The 18235-nt window shown below is 38.3% G+C and overlaps 12 protein-coding genes across 12 annotated transcripts; 5 read left to right on the plus strand and 7 right to left on the minus strand.

Annotated features, from left to right (window-relative positions):
• Positions 1–42: 42 nt before the first annotated feature.
• rfp1 (SUMO-targeted ubiquitin-protein ligase subunit Rfp1) lies at positions 43–822 on the minus strand (the record flags this gene model as incomplete). Its single annotated transcript, XM_056181646.1, has 1 exon — positions 43–822. One exon carries the CDS (start codon positions 820–822, stop codon positions 43–45), a length of 780 nt encoding a protein of 259 aa, XP_056037552.1.
• A 609-nt stretch (positions 823–1431) lies between these two features.
• On the minus strand, positions 1432–1821 carry yos1 (ER to Golgi transport protein Yos1; the record flags this gene model as incomplete). Its single annotated transcript, XM_056181647.1, has 4 exons — positions 1432–1487; positions 1536–1637; positions 1683–1742; positions 1785–1821. The coding sequence occupies 4 exons, from the start codon at positions 1819–1821 to the stop codon at positions 1432–1434; spliced, it is 255 nt and encodes an 84-aa protein (XP_056037558.1).
• A 272-nt stretch (positions 1822–2093) lies between these two features.
• Positions 2094–5255, minus strand: upf2 (nonsense-mediated decay protein Upf2; the record flags this gene model as incomplete). The annotated part of the gene is made up of 1 exon (XM_056181648.1): positions 2094–5255. One exon carries the CDS (start codon positions 5253–5255, stop codon positions 2094–2096), a length of 3162 nt encoding a protein of 1053 aa, XP_056037562.1.
• A 475-nt stretch (positions 5256–5730) lies between these two features.
• On the plus strand, positions 5731–7292 carry alg8 (dolichyl pyrophosphate Glc1Man9GlcNAc2 alpha-1,3-glucosyltransferase Alg8; the record flags this gene model as incomplete). Its single annotated transcript, XM_056181649.1, has 2 exons — positions 5731–6851; positions 6908–7292. 2 exons carry the CDS (start codon positions 5731–5733, stop codon positions 7290–7292), a joined length of 1506 nt encoding a protein of 501 aa, XP_056038324.1.
• Positions 7293–7869: 577 nt separating this feature from the next.
• On the plus strand, positions 7870–9010 carry pnu1 (mitochondrial endodeoxyribonuclease Pnu1; the record flags this gene model as incomplete). Its single annotated transcript, XM_056181650.1, has 3 exons — positions 7870–8151; positions 8255–8501; positions 8577–9010. 3 exons carry the CDS (start codon positions 7870–7872, stop codon positions 9008–9010), a joined length of 963 nt encoding a protein of 320 aa, XP_056038325.1.
• A 187-nt stretch (positions 9011–9197) lies between these two features.
• tim13 (Tim8-Tim13 mitochondrial intermembrane space protein transporter complex subunit Tim13) lies at positions 9198–9605 on the minus strand (the record flags this gene model as incomplete). The annotated part of the gene is made up of 3 exons (XM_056181651.1): positions 9198–9299; positions 9359–9427; positions 9489–9605. The coding sequence occupies 3 exons, from the start codon at positions 9603–9605 to the stop codon at positions 9198–9200; spliced, it is 288 nt and encodes a 95-aa protein (XP_056038122.1).
• Positions 9606–10833: 1228 nt separating this feature from the next.
• Positions 10834–11709, plus strand: stm1 (vacuolar amino acid transmembrane transporter Stm1; the record flags this gene model as incomplete). Its single annotated transcript, XM_056181652.1, has 2 exons — positions 10834–11452; positions 11510–11709. The coding sequence occupies 2 exons, from the start codon at positions 10834–10836 to the stop codon at positions 11707–11709; spliced, it is 819 nt and encodes a 272-aa protein (XP_056038414.1).
• A 64-nt stretch (positions 11710–11773) lies between these two features.
• SOMG_02862 (zf-C2H2 type zinc finger protein/UBA domain protein) lies at positions 11774–12710 on the minus strand (the record flags this gene model as incomplete). The annotated part of the gene is made up of 3 exons (XM_056181653.1): positions 11774–11814; positions 11914–12514; positions 12603–12710. The coding sequence occupies 3 exons, from the start codon at positions 12708–12710 to the stop codon at positions 11774–11776; spliced, it is 750 nt and encodes a 249-aa protein (XP_056038420.1).
• A 960-nt stretch (positions 12711–13670) lies between these two features.
• scs22 (VAP family protein Scs22) lies at positions 13671–14715 on the plus strand (the record flags this gene model as incomplete). Its single annotated transcript, XM_056181654.1, has 3 exons — positions 13671–13860; positions 13950–14065; positions 14122–14715. 3 exons carry the CDS (start codon positions 13671–13673, stop codon positions 14713–14715), a joined length of 900 nt encoding a protein of 299 aa, XP_056038419.1.
• A 1-nt stretch (position 14716) lies between these two features.
• cut8 (tethering factor for nuclear proteasome Cut8) lies at positions 14717–15514 on the minus strand (the record flags this gene model as incomplete). Its single annotated transcript, XM_056181655.1, has 1 exon — positions 14717–15514. The coding sequence occupies one exon, from the start codon at positions 15512–15514 to the stop codon at positions 14717–14719; it is 798 nt and encodes a 265-aa protein (XP_056038406.1).
• A 1137-nt stretch (positions 15515–16651) lies between these two features.
• On the plus strand, positions 16652–17458 carry pex19 (the record flags this gene model as incomplete). The annotated part of the gene is made up of 2 exons (XM_056181656.1): positions 16652–16727; positions 16857–17458. The coding sequence occupies 2 exons, from the start codon at positions 16652–16654 to the stop codon at positions 17456–17458; spliced, it is 678 nt and encodes a 225-aa protein (XP_056038400.1).
• Positions 17459–17758: 300 nt separating this feature from the next.
• dhm2 (Schizosaccharomyces specific protein Dhm2) lies at positions 17759–18115 on the minus strand (the record flags this gene model as incomplete). Its single annotated transcript, XM_056181657.1, has 1 exon — positions 17759–18115. The coding sequence occupies one exon, from the start codon at positions 18113–18115 to the stop codon at positions 17759–17761; it is 357 nt and encodes a 118-aa protein (XP_056038069.1).
• Positions 18116–18235: the final 120 nt, after the last annotated feature.

The raw sequence follows: 18235 nt of genomic DNA on the forward strand, positions 1-18235 counted from the left end.
AACTAAATAAATATTAACATAAAACCATTCTATAATCGTAACCTAAAAGTACAATTCCCACATTGCATTTTTTGTGTTCAAATAACGATTACATCCTAATGCTGTACATTTGGCCTCCGGCCGTCGACTTGTTTTTAGCACTTTTGAGCAGGATCCACAATAAACATGACCACATTTGGTAGCCCAGACACTTGACTTTTCAATGCTTTTCGAAATTCCTAGTTCTTCATGGCAGCGAGGGCATGCTATGGTCGTTTCAGAACCAAAGTTTCTCGTATATCCCTCTGTGGCAGGCTTCGGAGGAACATAAGTTGCCCTTCGTTCTTCGATCGAAGGCGATTGAGTTTCTGATTCAGGGACAAAGTCAGAGAAATAATCGTTACTACCAGAAGCATTGGCTTCTTGACCAAAATAAGAACCATCGTACCTCATTCTACCCAAAAGCATTTCAAATAAAGATGGAGACATTGAATTTGCTGACCCTAGTTCGGGAAATGAGCGAGTCATTATTTCAAGTAGACTGCGAGAACCTCTGGAAGATCTCCGGGAAACGACTTGTGGACCTAAGTACACCATGTCTTCCAGGTAAGACAATGGGTTGGATGCCGATGCCAAATTCCGACGTCTTCGAATTCGACGCCGACTACGTCCCCTTTGCGGTCGCTCTTCCATTGGAGTCGCCGTGAATGGGTCATCGGGTATAGCGTCAACATCAATTACTGTTTGACCAGATAATTGCGGCGGATCGTTACTGGGAGAAGAAGTTCTTGTTAAATCAATCACATCATTTGAATTCACATCTATGGATTCATTTAAGGGCATGGATATTCCAAAGTACTTTTACCCTTATTTCCAAGTCACTTGGCGCTTGGCAACTTTTTAAAACTGGCAAATTCACATGTATATGAATAAATACTGCACTTGAGTGTGGAACTTAATTACAAATAAATATATGGTAATGCACTGGATGGAAATTCTTCTACTAAGTAGAATAGTGTGGTTTGACGAAGCTTTTTAGTAAACAAATGAGCCGTCGGCTACTTGTAGGAGTTATTTTCTTCTTGGAAGAGTTTAGCTTGGGTCACATGAATAATGTAAGTTATCGGCATCTTATTTTGGAATTCATTATGAGGTTCTTTCCGTAATGTTGCATTCGTGCTAGTATTTTCTGAAGTATTCATGAAAAGGCATCGTATAATCGGCACTCGCCATAATAGGAGGAAATAGCGTCTAGAAACTCTCCAGATGAAACCAATGGCCAAATAAAATCCTTCCTAGTGTTGATTCCGTCGGAGAAATTATTGATATTCATAAGGTCACAGAAATATCCAACCAGAAAAGATCGAGTCCAAATATATAACTTGCATAGCGTATAAAATACTCTAAATATGATTCTCATTGAGAGGATATGCAATTCACACCCAGTTTGTTTTAGCCCAAAATCAGGTTGTATATAATAACGACGGTATTAATGGCAATTAATGGGACTATAAAACTTGTTAGATAAATCTTTCATTGAAAAGAACGTTACATACATGTCATGACCGTTCGAATTGCTCGAATTAGGTGAAGAATTCTACTTTTGATGGTATCTTGGGGTTCTCCGAATCCATAGGAGGTGTTCTGAGACCATCCAACTGAGAGCAATAGTTAGAATAAAATCTTTTTCCTAAACCACTTACGTCTTCCTAAAAAGCGGTCTTCAGAAAGAATGGCGACTGCATTCAACAAAAGCAAAATAACTAGGCAGAGTTAACTTCTCAACCTTAAGATACTTTCCTTACTGTAAAGTATATTTCCGAATCCAAACAGAAGTCCCATGATCAAAGTATTAGCCTTTCAAACAGGTTTTAACAAACTGTCAAATGCGAAGCAGTTAGTATGAACTTCAGAATTCGTATGCGGAAGTTTCTTGCAGTACCTTAATAAACAAAGCGATAAACATATACATGTTTAGTATGTTTAGCTACTTTTTTGTGTTTGATATATTTAATACTTTACTGGGAAAGAACATCACAGTTACGCCGCTCTTTTAAAAAGAGAAATATTGTTGCTTTGTTAACAATCTATAATAAAAGCCATAAATCCCAAAACTAGTCGTAGTTTAGCACCATCTCTTTCATGCGTTTCCGTTCCATCAATTCTTCTTCTTGTCTTGACTTGGTAGACTGAGCTAGCACCGAATGGTATGGAACATCCAACACCTGAGAACGTTGTTTGTTGCCTTTCTTGGTTAAGAGTGTAAACTTTACATTTTCTTCATTCTCCGTTAACAAGTTATTTAGATCTGAAAAGGAAGCATCTCCACTTGTGTTTCTTAAAGGAAGAGGAACATCGAAAGCAATGCCCCTTTCATGAGCTCTCGAAGATAAACTGTCATTCATCATCCGATTTAATTCTTCATCTATTTCATCTGTGTGAATGCGCTCTTCGTCTAACTCTTCATCATCGCTGTTAAAAATTTCAGGATCATCCATATCTATGCTGATTTCCTCTTCACTCTCTGAGTCATCCGACGAATCTTCATTTTCTTCGTTGTCTTCCCAATCATTAGCTTCAAGTTCATTTTCACTTTCATTTGACTTTTCTGATTGAACAATAGAACCCTCTTCATCATCTTGATCATGATCGTCTATTCCACTTTGTATTCTTTCAGCCAAAGCAGTCCATGCTTCATCGAAATTTTTATACACTTTCATACTAGGGCGAACTTTTGGAACCACATCATCAAACTCGAACTGCATATCTAAAGGAACCTCTGGTTGCGCTAGAAAATAGCATTGATAGGCCAATAAATATGTCAGCATCGTCTTCCTGGTCTTTGATCGTACAAGTGAAGAACCACACGTTGACAGAAAAAGTGCAATCATGCGAAGTCGAAACAACTCATTTTCTTTACTTATGGCACCAGGTGGAGAAAACTGAAGAATATTCTTAAACTTGTCTGGGGGGAGCAGATAGAATAAAATTCCGATAATTGATCTTACATCTAGTAATCTCACACAATAAAGCTCAGCCAAAAACTTTGCTTGTGCCAATCGCTTCTGGCTATCGCCAAAACTGCTAGAATCTATGGATGTTAAAAGTGAATCCACCGTGTCATCAATGACATAAATGCAAAAATCAGGATGTGTTTTATATAAAGAAGCAACTAAGCTTGCAAAAGAATTTAAACACTCATACTTCATATTCCATACTTCCATAAATGTCGAGTATAGTATTTCAAAATCGGTTTTCCAGTTGAATTTTCGAAGTAAAGCTATAGTAGCAGTTAAATTTGTTTCGTTTAGACGAATGTGTAAGATGTATCTCAAAAACTCTTCTTTTAAGGGACGTTTCCTGACCCTTTCAGAGCTTGTCTTTGGTGGATTCACAAAATACAAAGCATTGTCCAATATTAGCTGCTCTTGGGCGGGAAGAGCAGCAGCTAGCTTCTTTTTCTGAACAGCTTCTAACAATGAAGTTATTTGTAGAGAAGACTTGGGAAATCTAAAAAGGAACCGACCACAGTTTTCTAAAAGCAAGGACAAAACTTCCAGATCAAAAGAAGTAAAGTCTAGCAGACACATTTTATAACAGTCAAACACATAAGAAAAGGGCATCAGACGAAATTTTGTAAGCTCTGACACGTAGCGAACTATTAAAGTCCTAGTATCATACTCATGTTTCGCTTTCCTATTCATCATGCGACGGAATGCTCCACGAGCATGCTCTACGAGAGCAGATGCAATCTCTGGAGCGAGAGGAGTCACAATTCTAGCAAAACGAATGTAATAAGGGACCAGAAAAGAACTTGTTCTGGGAATATTACAAAAGGCCTTTATAAGGCGATTTCTGGAAGCCTTAGTATTCAAAAAAAGAAACTCCAAAGCAGCTTGATCGACTTGCTCGGCTGACATGAAATTCGGAAGTGTCTGCAAAAGATTATCAATCTTGACGCTAACAGACTTGGATGGTTTAGTAAGCTTTTGAGAATCTTCTGTAGAAGCTTCTGGTTTTGTTTCCTGATCCCCATTGGTCTCAAAGCTTTTCTTCTTGACAAACTCTAAATTCGGTAGTTCAGGAAATGTTTCATAAAATCGATGTTCTTCTTCGGAATCCCACAGTTGGACAGCACCTGTCTGAACCAGAACTTCTGCATTAAGTATGTTATTTTGTATACTCATTACTTCCTCTCGCTTTTTATGGAAAGAGTCTTGCATTTCCTTTATGTTTGAAGGAAACGATTGGTTTAAAGCTTCGCATATAGAAAGACCATTCGCAATATCGCCTTCAATAGACTTCAAGAAATCCTCAGCCTTATTTGAAGTACCCTCCAATGTGTTCTCCAAAAAATCTTGCTCGCTGAGGCGATCCCGGTATTCTTCAAATTCATGCTGGCGAAGTTCAATGTAACCAATTAAATCTTGATAATAACGGTCAAGTTGGATTCGAAGTTGAAGTCGCCAGTGAGAATCACAAACGCTATTGATACGTTGATTTATTTCATTTTCACCAGGTAATGCCTCATAAGAAGAGAACAGTTCATACCTGTATGACCTGACTACTGAGGAGACGATTGGCAATAAAGAAAAATTTGAGGGGGCCGCAAGTACATCTTCAAGCAAGAGAACAACTATTGGAGTTTGAGGTGCTTTCTCCTCAAGCATACCTTTACGGAATTTTTTCCCAGAAGTATATACAGCAGGAAGGAGATCTTTAAAATCGTCGGGGGTACGAACAAGTCCATGGAGCCAGAATTCAACGAAAATTCTCAGAAGGGCCCTTGTTTTTGCAGCATTAATACTGTTCCCCTTGTTAGGAATTGTTTCAGATACCGCAACAGCGGACGCGGACTTAACAAGGTTTCCTGAGATCGAGTCTGCAGGCGAAGGATACAGCATAGAATACAGATTAGCCAATAGCGGTCTTATAAATGAAACCGAAAACCTTTGATAAAGGAAAAACACAATCTTCACAGCGGCTTGGATATCCTTGACGGACCTGCATTTCGAAAGTCCTTCAGCTATGGACAAAGTGATTTCAGGCACAAACTTTCCCAGCGAAAGAGACTTAATTTCTTTAATGAATAAGTCATAATTATCAGCAGTTAAAGAAGTTCTGCATCTTTTCATAAAAGCAGTGTTTTTTTTCAAACTGGAATCTAATGATTTTTGGACTGGAAATCCGTTTGCATCTCCATTTTTTGTCTGTATAGCAAGTTGTCTGTCGTTCAAATACACATTAAGTTTATCCAACAGTTCTTCCTTTGACATAGCCTAATTCAAAATTACAAGTCAATACGACTGTATTTCATAGCAAGGGTTTGGCTGTACAGTATGGTTGCTGTAAAGGTCTTGGGTTAGAAAAATAAAGTCGCTATTACGGTTACTAGTTATGTGAGACCCTACGGTGAAATGATTAGAAAATAATATATGAATTTGTAATTACAAAATTAATTTGGTCCTCGCGATTTGAAGAAGAATTAAAGTCACTGGTATAGATGGTCATTTTTTAGAATCTGAAATTTCGCTGGAAATATGATAGAGGTTTATTAAATTTATGTTAATGGAAATAAAAATAAAAATTAAAGTATCCTATCAAGTAGGTTCCCTTCAACAAGGATACGGTCGAAAAAAAGCAGTTACTATTCAATATGATATTATTATACTAACAGGTTTAGTAAAATTAGTACTGCCATTTCAACAACTCTTCCCTTATGAATCTTCTGTCTCAGTGATTTTTTAGAGAATGGCCGGGCTTTCAATGCTGTATAATGCAGCCATTGCAAGTACTTTTATGAAAATCTTGCTTTTTCCATGCTATCGCTCGACCGACTTTGAGGTTCACAGAAACTGGCTAGCCATAACTCATTCATTACCCATTTCGCAATGGTACACTTCAGCAATTTCGGAGTGGACATTGGACTATCCTCCTTTTTTTGCTTATTTTGAATTTGTTCTTTCCTGGATCGCGAAGTTACTCGGTTTTGACGCAGAAATGCTAAACCCATACAATTTGAATTATGCGTCTCCTTCAGTAGTAATATTTCAAAGAAGCTCAGTTATTGTTTCAGAGTTAGTACTTTTATGGGCCTTGCGCGAATATGTGTATTCATATCCTGAGATCAATAGGGGAAATGCTGTACTCACTGCGATAGACACATTTTTATCACCTGGATTTCTCATTATAGATCACATTCATTTCCAGTATAATGGTTTTCTTTTTGGATTACTGATTTGGTCTCTAATTTTAGCCAAGCATAATCGATTGCTGCTGTCAGCTGCAGTCTTCACGACCCTCATCTGCTTCAAGCATATATTTTTATACGTTGCTCCGGCTTACTTTATATACCTTTTACGAGTGTATTGCTTGAGTGAATCCGGGTTCCGTCCGCAAATATTCAACACTATTAAGTTGGGGCTCACAGTTAGTAGTATTTTCCTTTTAGCATTTGGCCCTTGGATTTACATGGGACAAATTCCACAACTCTTTACTCGACTTTTCCCATTTTCTAGAGGTCTTTGCCATGCTTATTGGGCACCTAATTTCTGGGCACTTTACTCTTTCTTCGACAGAGTAGCTTATGCTTTCTTACCTCGCCTTGGATATTCTTTTCCTGAGGTACCTTTTACGAACGCTCCTACACGTGGGCTGGTTGGAGACACGATGTTTTCGGTCTTGCCAAATATTTCTCCCTCTTTTACTTTTTATTTATGCCTGGCTTTGCAAGGTTGCGTACTTTTAAAGTTGTTTCTCCGTCCCACTTGGCGCGTTTTTGTTGGAGCCACCACTTTGTGCGCTTGGATTAGCTTTCTGTTTGGTTGGCATGTTCATGAAAAGGCAATCCTTATTGTCATCATTCCTTTCAGGTATGCTAGCTTTTTATTAATCGTCCCACGTGAATCATAATGACTAACATTTGTAGTATTCTTTCTTTAATAGACCGTCGTTACCTGGAAGCTTTCCGTCCATTAGCCGTTGCAGGATATATCTCTTTGCTTCCTTTGTTATTTACCTCTCAGGAAGCTCCCATCAAGTATCTTTTTACTGGCGCATGGGTCGCTGTTCTTTTGCATTTTGATAAAAATGCGCCCGTCCCTGTTAAAAGAGTATTTTTGCTCAATAGAGTTAATCTTGCTTATGTGGCTGGGTTTGTTCCTTTGTTTATTTACAACTCATTTCTTCACAATTTCATATTTGGCGGGCGATTTGAGTTCTTGCCATTAATGCTTTTAAGTACGTATTCGGCTTGGGGAATTTTTTGTGCTTTTATCAGTCTCTCTTGGCTATATTTTACTGATTTGAAATAGCTCTTTCTGGTAAACAAAAAAAAACTATTGTATAAAAGGTTCGGTTATTGAATTTGATGATCCTTAATGATATATCCTTAATTTCGCTAGATGATAGAAAGCTTGGAGAGCAATATTATTACATTCGTTATTTGTTATTTTATAAATGGATAATCGATAAGTACTATCATGAATGCTTCACATTAGTTTCCAGTTTACTTTCAAACATTTAAATCATGTCAATCTACTGAAACGCATCCACCTGTTTACATACTGTCAACGAGAGAGTAGACAAACCAGAAATAGTGAACCTGCTTGCCAGATAGTACAGTTTGGTATTTCCTTGCTTGATGTACTGTACCTTCCAGCAGAAAGACTGGTTGTTAAATATTACTGAGACTTAGATCTTCAGAATATTCATTTCAAAAAACATTAGAACAAAAGATGAATTTAAAGATTATTAAATAGCGTCTTTTCTGATTCAGTGCAACCGATGTAAACAAACGGTTACCCAAGTTTCCATGTTACCCACCCTTCAAAACATCCTTAGAACAATTCCAAACTAACTTTCTTTTAACATCTTCTTGTTCATGGAATCATGTCAAGCAAGGTTTTAAAATCTCTCGGCCTGCTTGCGGTAGGTACAATATCGGGTGTTTCTTTGGCAGGCTTGTACATTAAAACTGCACAAGAACCCGCGAATGCTGTTGAGCTTTCTCGTAGATCGAGAACAGATCCTTCGGTACTTCCAGAAGATACGAAATACGACTTTGATCCCGCAAAGTTTTTACAGTATGGAAACCCTGGGCCCGTAGCTGATCAAAGAGTCGCTCATGGATATATGTCTGTGTTTGATAGAAGAACACGCAACCCTTATTATGTAAGTTTTAATAGTCATACAACGGTAGAAACCCCGTAGTTGAGGGAAGGATTCCTGTTGTTTATGATTAAGCATGTTTCTAATGATTTATCATAAACTGTAGACTGTCGAAACGATTACAGAAGAATTGTTAGAGCAAAGAAATGGAAACCGCAAATTCTCAGAGTTCCGTCAAGATTCGAATATTCCTGAAATGTTTCAGGCTAAGCTGTTAGATTACAGAGGCAGCGGTTACGATCGTGGTCATCAAACTCCTGCAGCAGACTGTAAATTCTCTCAGGAAGCTATGGATGACACATTTTTATTGTCGAATATGTGTCCTCAAGTTGGTGAGGGATTCAACAGAAACTGTAAGTAAATATTTACGTGCTCGGCATGCCTTACAGGCGAATTCGTAGCAGCCCTTCATACTAACTATATACTAGACTGGGCATATCTCGAAGATTGGTGTAGATCCCTTACCAAAAAGTACGAATCTGTTACCATCATGACGGGACCATTATACCTTCCACAGAAGAACGAGAGAGGACAATGGGAAGTCCGTTATCGGATGGTAGGAAACCCACCAAATGTAGCTGTTCCTACTCATTTTTTCAAAGTCGTTATTGCTAAAGAAAAGGGTAAAGACAGCATGAAGCCTGTTGTTGGTGCCTTCGTTCTTCCCAATAAGCCTATCGCCGACAACTTCCCTTTGAAAAACTTTGCAGTCCCCGTAGAAGTAGTTGAACGCTCCAGTGGGTTGGAGATTCTCCAAAAGGTTTCCAAAGGTAACCGAAAAGAGCTTTGCAAGCAAATCGAATGCAACCTCAATACCAAAGCATTCCTTGAAGAAATCCAGCGGAAGCAACGTAGATCTTAATGCTCTATAATAGGAGATTGAAACGCAGCTGATGTTTAAGCATAACGTTTTAGAGAAATCTAACTAACCCCCTCTTTTCAGTATACATATTATAAATTTAAGATACTTTAGGTCGATAGACTACAGCCCATTAGAGATGTAAAGCATTTATTGACTAGTAAATATCATTGAGCGTATGTCCGTGAAACTACTGAATGTTTTTTTGTTCGTTCTGCATACGAGAAATGTAAGTTCGAGAAACAACGTTCCAAGCGTCCATGTAACGTTCCATACACTTTGAAACACAAGCCTTAAAAACAGTTAATACTTCGTCCAGGTACCTTCTAATTTAGCCTCAGATTAACGTACCTTTTCGTTATCACTGAAGGAGCTTCCTGGTTGAGTAACGCACTTGTCAAAGCAGCTTTCGTTGATTTTCTATCAAAGCAAGTTAGAATCATTTCTCGAAAATAGTTTTCAAAAAAAAAATTTCACATACGCTGATCAATTCACCAGCTTGAGCAACAGCAAGCTCTTGACGGATCTGTTTCATAAAAACATTTTTCTTGTCTTCTGGGGACACTGTAGGTCCACTATTACCACCAAAAATTCCCATTTTATTCTTTTGACGACTTTTTGGAAGAAAAGTTTGTAGATGCTGCCTTTTGTATTCCTTGCGGGTAAAAGGGCTGTTGGTATGTACTGGGTCTGAAAGGAGGTACTCTACCCCCGAGAGGGAAATTCAGAAGAATGGACGGACAGTCTTACTGGAAGAAATATGAATGCAATTTTAAATTTCAAAAAAGTAGGTAGCGTTTGAATTTGCTCATTTGGAAAACTAAAGCTTCTATAGCATTGCAATCTGGAAAGTCATCTTTCCGGTGCAATACGAGGTAAATGCTCCTTTACGAGCTCCCAAAAGTTTTTTGTGCTTGTTGATTGCTTTATGAATAGCTGTTAAAGCATGCTTTGAAAGCTCTTCCAGTGGATTTCAATGGTATTTTTAATGAAATAAAGGCAACACGGAACGAATAAACCTTACGAAGGCGTTATAGGATCATGGACGTCCTCGTTTTTATTCCATGAATGGAGATCAGTAAGCTCCAATACTGACTGTATTGAAACAAGACTATATAAGTGGACCGGGGATGAGTGGTGATGAAACACGAGTGAAAGGATTCCATGATGCTTGAAACATTTAAACACATGCTCTCTCTCTCTCCATTTCCATTCCTTGACAAGTCGATTTTTAGCTTGCAGGACAAGAACGCGACCTCTTTACTCACATGAAAACGTAACAGAAATCGTCCAAGCTACCTGGCTCAAATTCTATGAAATTAATTTAAAATTTGATTGAACCATTCATTTATTTTTTTCTATTGGTTTCGCATGTATAAGGGTGTTGTCTATATGTTGGAAACCTCTGAAAAGAATATCTAAATCTTAAGTTTACGGCTTTGTTTAATTAGCTTTTTCCTTTGATTATCTTTTTTGAGATTTACATGGATTGAAACAAAGCAATCTCGGACCGCTTTATCCATGTGTTGATATACATATCTATGCTCTTCACTACATACCCAACTACTACTACATCCGTTTTGTTAGTGTAATACTAATAAAAGAATCCTTTGTACATAGAGAAAGTACTTTGTATTGGATTGTTTGTGTTTCCACTTTTCTTCACCTTGCCTGCCAAAAATTTATAGATATTTGTTGTAGTTTCTGTTGCCATTTGTGTGTGCCAAAACAAACGACCTGTATCTATTTCTCGTTTCTTGATTGGGATTGGGCTTTTGCAATAGTTGTTCTTATAATTGCCGTCTTTAATTTATTCCTTATTTAAGATGCTTGGAGTTCAGTTGTCAGAAACCATATTCAAGTTCCTAGTTGATTTTTCTTCTTTTCTAGGTGCGCTGTCGTTGGGATGCTGGGTTGTTTTGTTAATTCCCCAATTACTGGAAAATTACAAAAATCAATCGAGTGACAGCATCTCTCCATTATTCCTCATTCTGTGGTTAGTGGGTGATGTATTCAACATCATTGGTTCTGTCTGGGGGAACGTTTCTTCAACAGTTTTGGTGCTTGCAGTTTATTATATTGGTGCCGATTTTGTCTTGCTCTTGCAGGTGTATTACTATCGCTGGAAAGCGTTTCGCAAATCTAGACAAGAGCATGAACCCTTACTGCAAAGCCGTTCACTAGAAGAAGGTCTTCATGAACCATTAGATGAAAACTTGATATGGTGGGATCGTCTCTCCCTTCGTGGACAATTCGGGTGCATGGCTTGTGTAGTACTCATAACCACATTTATTGGAAATGTTTTAATAAACAATGCCACTTCCGATAACAGTGATGATCAAGTAAATAAATGGCCTTTTATAGCTGGCTGTATTAGCTCGATTTTATATTTCTTTGCGAGATTTCCTCAAATCATAAAGAACTACAAATCCAAATCCACCGATGGTATGTGATGAAACATATATTTTAATATTTGTTGCTTTTTACTAACTCGTAATCTAGGACTTTCTATTATTTTCTTTATTCTTTCCATGCTAGGAAATACAGCTTATACGTTGAGTATCTTGGTGTATCCCGCATCGGACTATATGAATTACTTCAGGACGAATATCCCATGGATATTTGGCGCTTTCAGTACCATTTTCTTAGACCTATTCATTTTCTACCAGTTTCTGCTTTACCGTCATCACTCACATTTTTAAATGAATCCTAAAGAAATACGGAAAACTGCTAGAATATTACATTACCTATGGAATCTCTAATCCATTATTGCCAACTTGGTAGTAGTACGGCAGAAGGAAAGATGTCTAAAAGATTCATTAGCATGTATTTTAAGGGTAACATGAATATATTGCTTTGCAAAGGTAATTCGAGTAAGTCGAATTGCAAAAGCCATTCAAACATACCTTTTAACTGGGAAATGGGACGTTCAAAAACATCAGCTTTGTAGGTTGCGCGAGGAAATGTTGTCGTAAATGCAGAAGGTATAGGCACGTGAAGTTTCTCAGAAACTTGTTGCGCGACATCTTGTAAAGTCTGCTCTGCCGGTATGACAAGATTACACACTTGCCCTTGATGGCGAATGGAGAAACGACCCGAAGAAGGAGGACCACGAGAAGCGGCTTTCGTAGTAGCAGAGGTAGAAGGGGAAGCTGAAGTTGACGGCTTTTCCGTAGCAGGGGCATCAGTAGAGGAAGCGGTTTTCGTAGCTGACGAAGTAGCAGCAGCACGTTTCTTTTTATCCGCCTCAATTTCGGCCAAAATCTTTTTTCGTTGTTCTTGATCTTCAAGTTTTTGTTGGCGCATCTTTTGAAACTCACGGAGACGTGTTTGATTTTGGAGTTGTCGCTTGGCTTCAGCGGTTTCATCGTTAGACTTTTGAAGAATTCTAAAGTTCTTTTTATTTTCCTCCTGTTCCAGAGCTTTCTGTTGCTTCTTCTTCTCTTCTGCCTTCTTTTTCATTGCCTCGATAGCTGCTTTGATTTCTTCAGGAGAACGCTGTTGAACCTATTCCAATGCACACTGTTAGCTATACCACACACATCATATGGTAGATCCACTTTTCTTTATGCCAGCTCCACTGAACATTACATACCTCTTCTTCTGTTTCTTCAAAGTTTTCATGACCCGACTTGACGCCATGGAACTCTGCCATCTCGATGGACGAGAGCAGCTTACCGCAATCAGAGCATTTCAAAGTCATTTCTCTCTATTTCACCTCGATAGAGACAATGGAGGTATGGAGGTAAGGATTTGAGATACGATGAAACAAGGTAGAACTCTATGACAGTTGAAGCGTAAAACACAGTCTTCCTGTTAAGTCTACAAAGTCAAAAACTAGATATCGCTTTGATGGATAGAATTGAGAAGTGATTTGCGTTTTGCCTTATGTTTGGTTCTTTCTAGAAATCCTAAACTAGCTGTAGAGTGATGTAGACAGCTTAGCATGGTTTTATCTAAACCACCTTTCATTGCATTCGTAGGCAATAAACATTTTGAAAAAAGTTAAAAAATATATAATAATAGACATTTTAATGGAATTATTGTAAACTAACCCTTCTGGGTTGGTTTACAATGTGAAGATCTCAGAACCTTTCTTTGTTTTTATTGTACCGCAAGCTCAATGGATTTTATTTCACTCTTTTTTTTTAAAAAAAAAAACTTCACTTTTACTTTCATTTACCTCTTAATTTCGTATATTTCTTTTTGTTTTCTTTGTTTATATTTCCTTTTGTTTATTTACATTTTCTTTGATGTAAGAATTACGGCATTTTTCGTTTCTTAATGTTTTTTAATTTCTCCTTTGACTTCCGTAAATGATATCACTCCACCGAATAGTGCCTCTTCCCTTTACAATTCAAGTGTTCACTGCAGTTTCAGAGAATTCATCCCAATTTACTTGTTCTATTCACTTCTACTGCTCACGAATTGTTATTTTGAGTCCTGTTTAAAACAATAGACGATTTTGAAGAACCTACCTCAAATCCTCATTATTTTGAAATCGTAGATTTGTTGGAAGGACAACTCGCTCTCTTTTTTATACACAGTTTTCAATTTTGCGTGCCTCTTTCTTGTGCTAGTTACTTTTAGACTCTATTTTTAGAATTTCCTTGAAGCATTAAGTCTTTCCTGGAATTGATCGATTCGATCAACGTCTTTCAATATGTCAGTTGAATGCAAGAGCTCAATTTTCTTCCCAAGGCCACTTACTCAACTGGTCAAGCGAGATTTTCAATTGTTTAATCCGTCCCCCGTACCTATCGGCTTCAAGGTCAAAACAACTGCTCCAAAGCAGTATTGTGTGCGTCCCAATGGCGGCAGAATCGACCCTCATTCATCTGCGTCCATTCAAGGTATGCTGATTTGCTTTTCTTCTTCTCTATGTTAGCGCGGATGAAAGGAATCGTTGGTCTTTGTACATCCTACTAACCACTGCATCTAGTCATCTTGCAACCTTTGGATCATGAGCCAGCACCTAATGCCAAGTGCCGTGACAAGTTTCTCGTTCAAAGTGCAGAACTTCGACCGGAACTTGAAGGAGTTGACATTACTGAGATCGTAAGTCCCTTTTTTTTTTTTTGGCTTTGCACATACTAACTAGCTTTTTTCTTTAGTGGAATCAAGTAAGAAGAGAAGACATTCATGAGCGTAAAATCCGCTGCTTTTTTGGTGACCCCTCGGAAGAAGAAGCTTTACACCGCCACAAAAATTCTTTATCAAGCTCTGCAGGTAGTGCTGCTTTTGTATCTCAGGGTCCCAATCCTGCCTATGGCAGACAAGCTCAACAACCTTCTGGAAATTCTGGTCCCCCTATTGTCACACAGCCTGCTCAAACGCCTCGTTCCTCGGTTGATGCGCCTGGCCCCTCAACGACAGCTTCAAAGGCCGCACCCCCAACTTATACAGGTGAGCCGTTTGCCGCAACTACAAATACAACGCATTCAAATACTTCTGCTCCTGCACCTGCACCTGCATCCAATCCCATCAATCCCCGATTTCAATCGGCAGTTGCTATGTCGCCTACTGAGCCAAAATCATCGACGACTACTCATTTTGGAAACACACTTTTACCGGCTACAAAATCTACGTCTACCTTTGGTCGACCCACGAGTGGCGCCAAAGTTGTACCTCAAATTCACAATACTGTCACTATACAAACTGCTGTTTTATTGGCCGTTATTTGTTTCTTGGTAGGCCTTCTATTCTAATCTAGATATATTGATGCGTGTTCAACCATCCAATTCCGCTTTCGTTTCCCACGTTCATTCCATTAGTTGCTCCATAGTAGTGTAAATGATTTTGTGGTGCCTGTAGTTGTTGAATAGCAGCGTTTCTATCTCGTAAAATTGGTTCGTTTTCTCGTAATTCCTTTAAATATACAACAGCCTCTTGTAACCGGTTATGGGATTTTTGATTATGCTCCTCCAATTCTTCGATTGGCAAAAGCGGCAGAATCGGCCGCTCCTCCAATTGTTTAAGTACCACCAGCCAAGCTCCTGTAAGCTCATAGTAAGCTTGGCTTTTATAAACATTATGATTAGGATTATGAAATTCCGGGAGCTGATGAACGACGTTAGTAGCAGCATCCAAGAAGGCAAAATTATATTCAAAACAAGTGGAATGAGGGGGTAAATAACATGGAACTAAATCATTTAAAGCATGTAAAACAGCCATGTACTTTTCACGAATTCGGTTAAATGCATACTCTCCTCTCTTATCCCCACCGTAGGGGAAAGAAGAGTGCAACGTTTCGGACAATTTTTGCATGGTACCGATGCATGTTTCCAAGGAAGGTACGGGTAACTTTTCACGAATATCGCGTCCTAAATCTGGATGCTTCTCAACACATTGAAGCAGCAAGGATACCAGCTGTTGTTTTTCTGTATACTGAAACAAACGAGGTAGAGGTAGTTGATTTCCAACAGGCAATTGTCGAGCTTTTTTCACTATAGGTTCATCAGAATCCGCTTTGCGCTTCTTCATATAAGAATAAGAGAGTGTTTCCATTTTTTTTTAGAATCAATAACAACGGCGTTAAGGAAAAAGTTCAAATGCAACGAGGGGAGGAATCGAAAAGAAATTAAAGTTTATTATGCGATAAGAAGAGAAAAAACAATCAACACGATTATAAGGGACAACGAATAAATTAAAATTGAATAAAGAACAAGACCTGAAAATCAAGTGAGTCCTCTTGAATAGGAATAGGCCGAAAGAAATTTGCGGAATATCACAGGAATCAAAGGAAAACAGGTAAAAAACCTCACTAAACGCTTCCCTAAATATAAGGAAAAGCCGGATATGAATTGGACTCTAACTTTCAAACTTTGCCAAAAGAGATTTTTGAAGAGATCACCAGGAAACGAAAAGCAAGAAAGAAAATGTCTTGCTTACAAGATAATGATGGAAGAAAAGAGCAATCAAACAACCTTTTCTTCGGTTTTCAATATATTACCCAAGTAATGGAAAAAGGTAGATTGAAGAAGTCGTTTATACTGAAGTAGCCCCAAAGTAGGAGAAGAATAAGGAATTTCGCCGATACGATAGACTAAATTTAGCGAAGCACACTAATTCCAGTTCAAATTGGTAAATAAATTTTCAATAAATAAAGCGTAACTAGCATAATATGTAAATAAATAAGAACAAAGTCCCTGTAAACAAACAAGCTGAAGATTCAAGAAATAAAAAAAAAAAAGTTCAAGTTCAAAAGGACCTCACAAGTAAATTTTATGGTTCTACGGGGAGAATTTCTGGATCATTCAGTAATGGGCTTCTTCATAGATTGATAAAAATTGTTGCATTCTTTCCAACCTAATAGTTTCCAAAAGTGAACCGGTTCTATTGAGAGAGCATTGCCTTTAGAAACTAGGACTTCTTACCTTTGCATCCAGAGTAATGTTGTGGTAAACGAAACAGTTTCAAATGACAAAACAACCAAGCCAAGCCAACAGACCGTTGCCTCAGACAAAGCGCGTATGTGTCTATAAAAGATAAAGAAAGATTCTATTCCGAAAACATTAAAAAGGATTGGTTTTCTGCAGATTTGTCGATTGATTATATTCTTTAAAGGAGGTTATTTCACTCTAGGAAATCGACCTAGACGAACGGTATTTAAAGAAAAAGCAAACAGGAAACAGGTTCTTGAGAATGTCAAATTCCGATCAAAACGGACATGGGGCTTCGGACGTACCGAAAGGAAAGGAAGAAATGAACGAGCTAGATGGTATGTTGTTGGATTAAGTACAAAAGTTCACTCACTGTTCAAAAGTCTGCATTGGGAGTCAAACTGTACTACTGGCATTATAAAAGGTACCAAAAGGAAGTAGAGAAGACTAACAACATACACTACTAGACATTTTAGACGAGCTTGACTTACCTCCCAAAGTCGACAAAGATGAGCAAAGAAAGCAAGGGGATGCGCACGGTGACGACAAGATGAATGAACCAAAGAAAAGTGAAGGCAGCCTTGATGTCTTGATTGAAGACATGATGAACAAGTTTCATGGATCAGGGAATCCGGATGCATCTGAAAAAGAAAATTTGGCATCGATGGGTTTAAATAACGACAATGATCTTTTCCAATCTATTTTCGGGAACGCCCGTGAAACTGGAGATGCCTCCAATACAGAAGATATCAATTACGATGCTTTGGAAAATGCTCTCAATTCTCTCATGTCTCAAGTGACGAGCAAAGAAATCCTTTACGAGCCACTCAAGGACTTGGAAGGAAAGTATACGAGCTTTTTAAAAGATGAAAAAAATACAAAGGATGTAACATATCAAAAGCAGTTTTCGAAGATTCAGCGGTGTATCGCCATCTTTGAAAATTCGGATTACCAAGTACAGCGTGATTCTCCCGAGGTTGCCAAGCTAGTTGAGGAAATTCAAGAAGATCCACTTCCACCCTCGCTTATGGACTCTTCATTTGCAGCGACTGGCTGTCCTTTGCAATAGATTTGGTCTTCCCTCAAGGAGAAGTCATATATACCTGCTGCAAAAAAGCTTTTAAAGTGATACTCATTCAAGGGTGTTTGCGAATGCTTACCTTTGTTTTCCTTAGAGTCCTAGACTACGTTTGTATATTACAGAATGCAAGTTAATAAATTATACCGGAATCCATTCATTTATGCAATGTAAATAAATATTAACGAGAAAAAACTACCAGTGTTTTTGGTAAGGTGGTGAAATCATTGATGACCAGCATCTTTGTCATTTCCACGACCCTGCGAGGGAGAGATGCTCATTAACCGTCTTTTACCCAAATTCAAGAGGAACTTCCTGTGAATCCTCTTCTTGTACAGCCTCCAAATCGGCAGGATCCAAAACATATTCTTCTGACGCCAACTCAAGTTGCTTTTCATACTCCTGCTGCATATTTTGATCTATAAAACGATTCATTTCCAGGTATCCACCTCTTTGCTTATTCCATTTACTCTCTCGTCGCGTAGTTTGCAAGTTTTCATTTTGTGTACGCGTCCTGTCCCGAAAACACGTCCATGCATCCCTTTGGGCTCTTGCTTTTTGCGGCGAAATTCGTACAGGGCTATGTCTTTTGTTTACAACTAGCATATCGTCATTCAAATTCTGAAAGTATTCCTCGGATTCGTTCATTTACATCGATATTGTCCTTCCCTAAGTTCTATCTAGCCGCCAAATATGTATGTGTACAAGGTAAAAGCTGCACTCAGTCGGTACTGTAAACGTATATCCAAATAAAGTTTCGTTAGGATT

Source organism: Schizosaccharomyces osmophilus, chromosome 2 (assembly GCF_027921745.1).
Source record: "Schizosaccharomyces osmophilus chromosome 2, complete sequence".
In the NCBI taxonomy this organism is placed as follows: domain Eukaryota; kingdom Fungi; phylum Ascomycota; class Schizosaccharomycetes; order Schizosaccharomycetales; family Schizosaccharomycetaceae; genus Schizosaccharomyces; species Schizosaccharomyces osmophilus.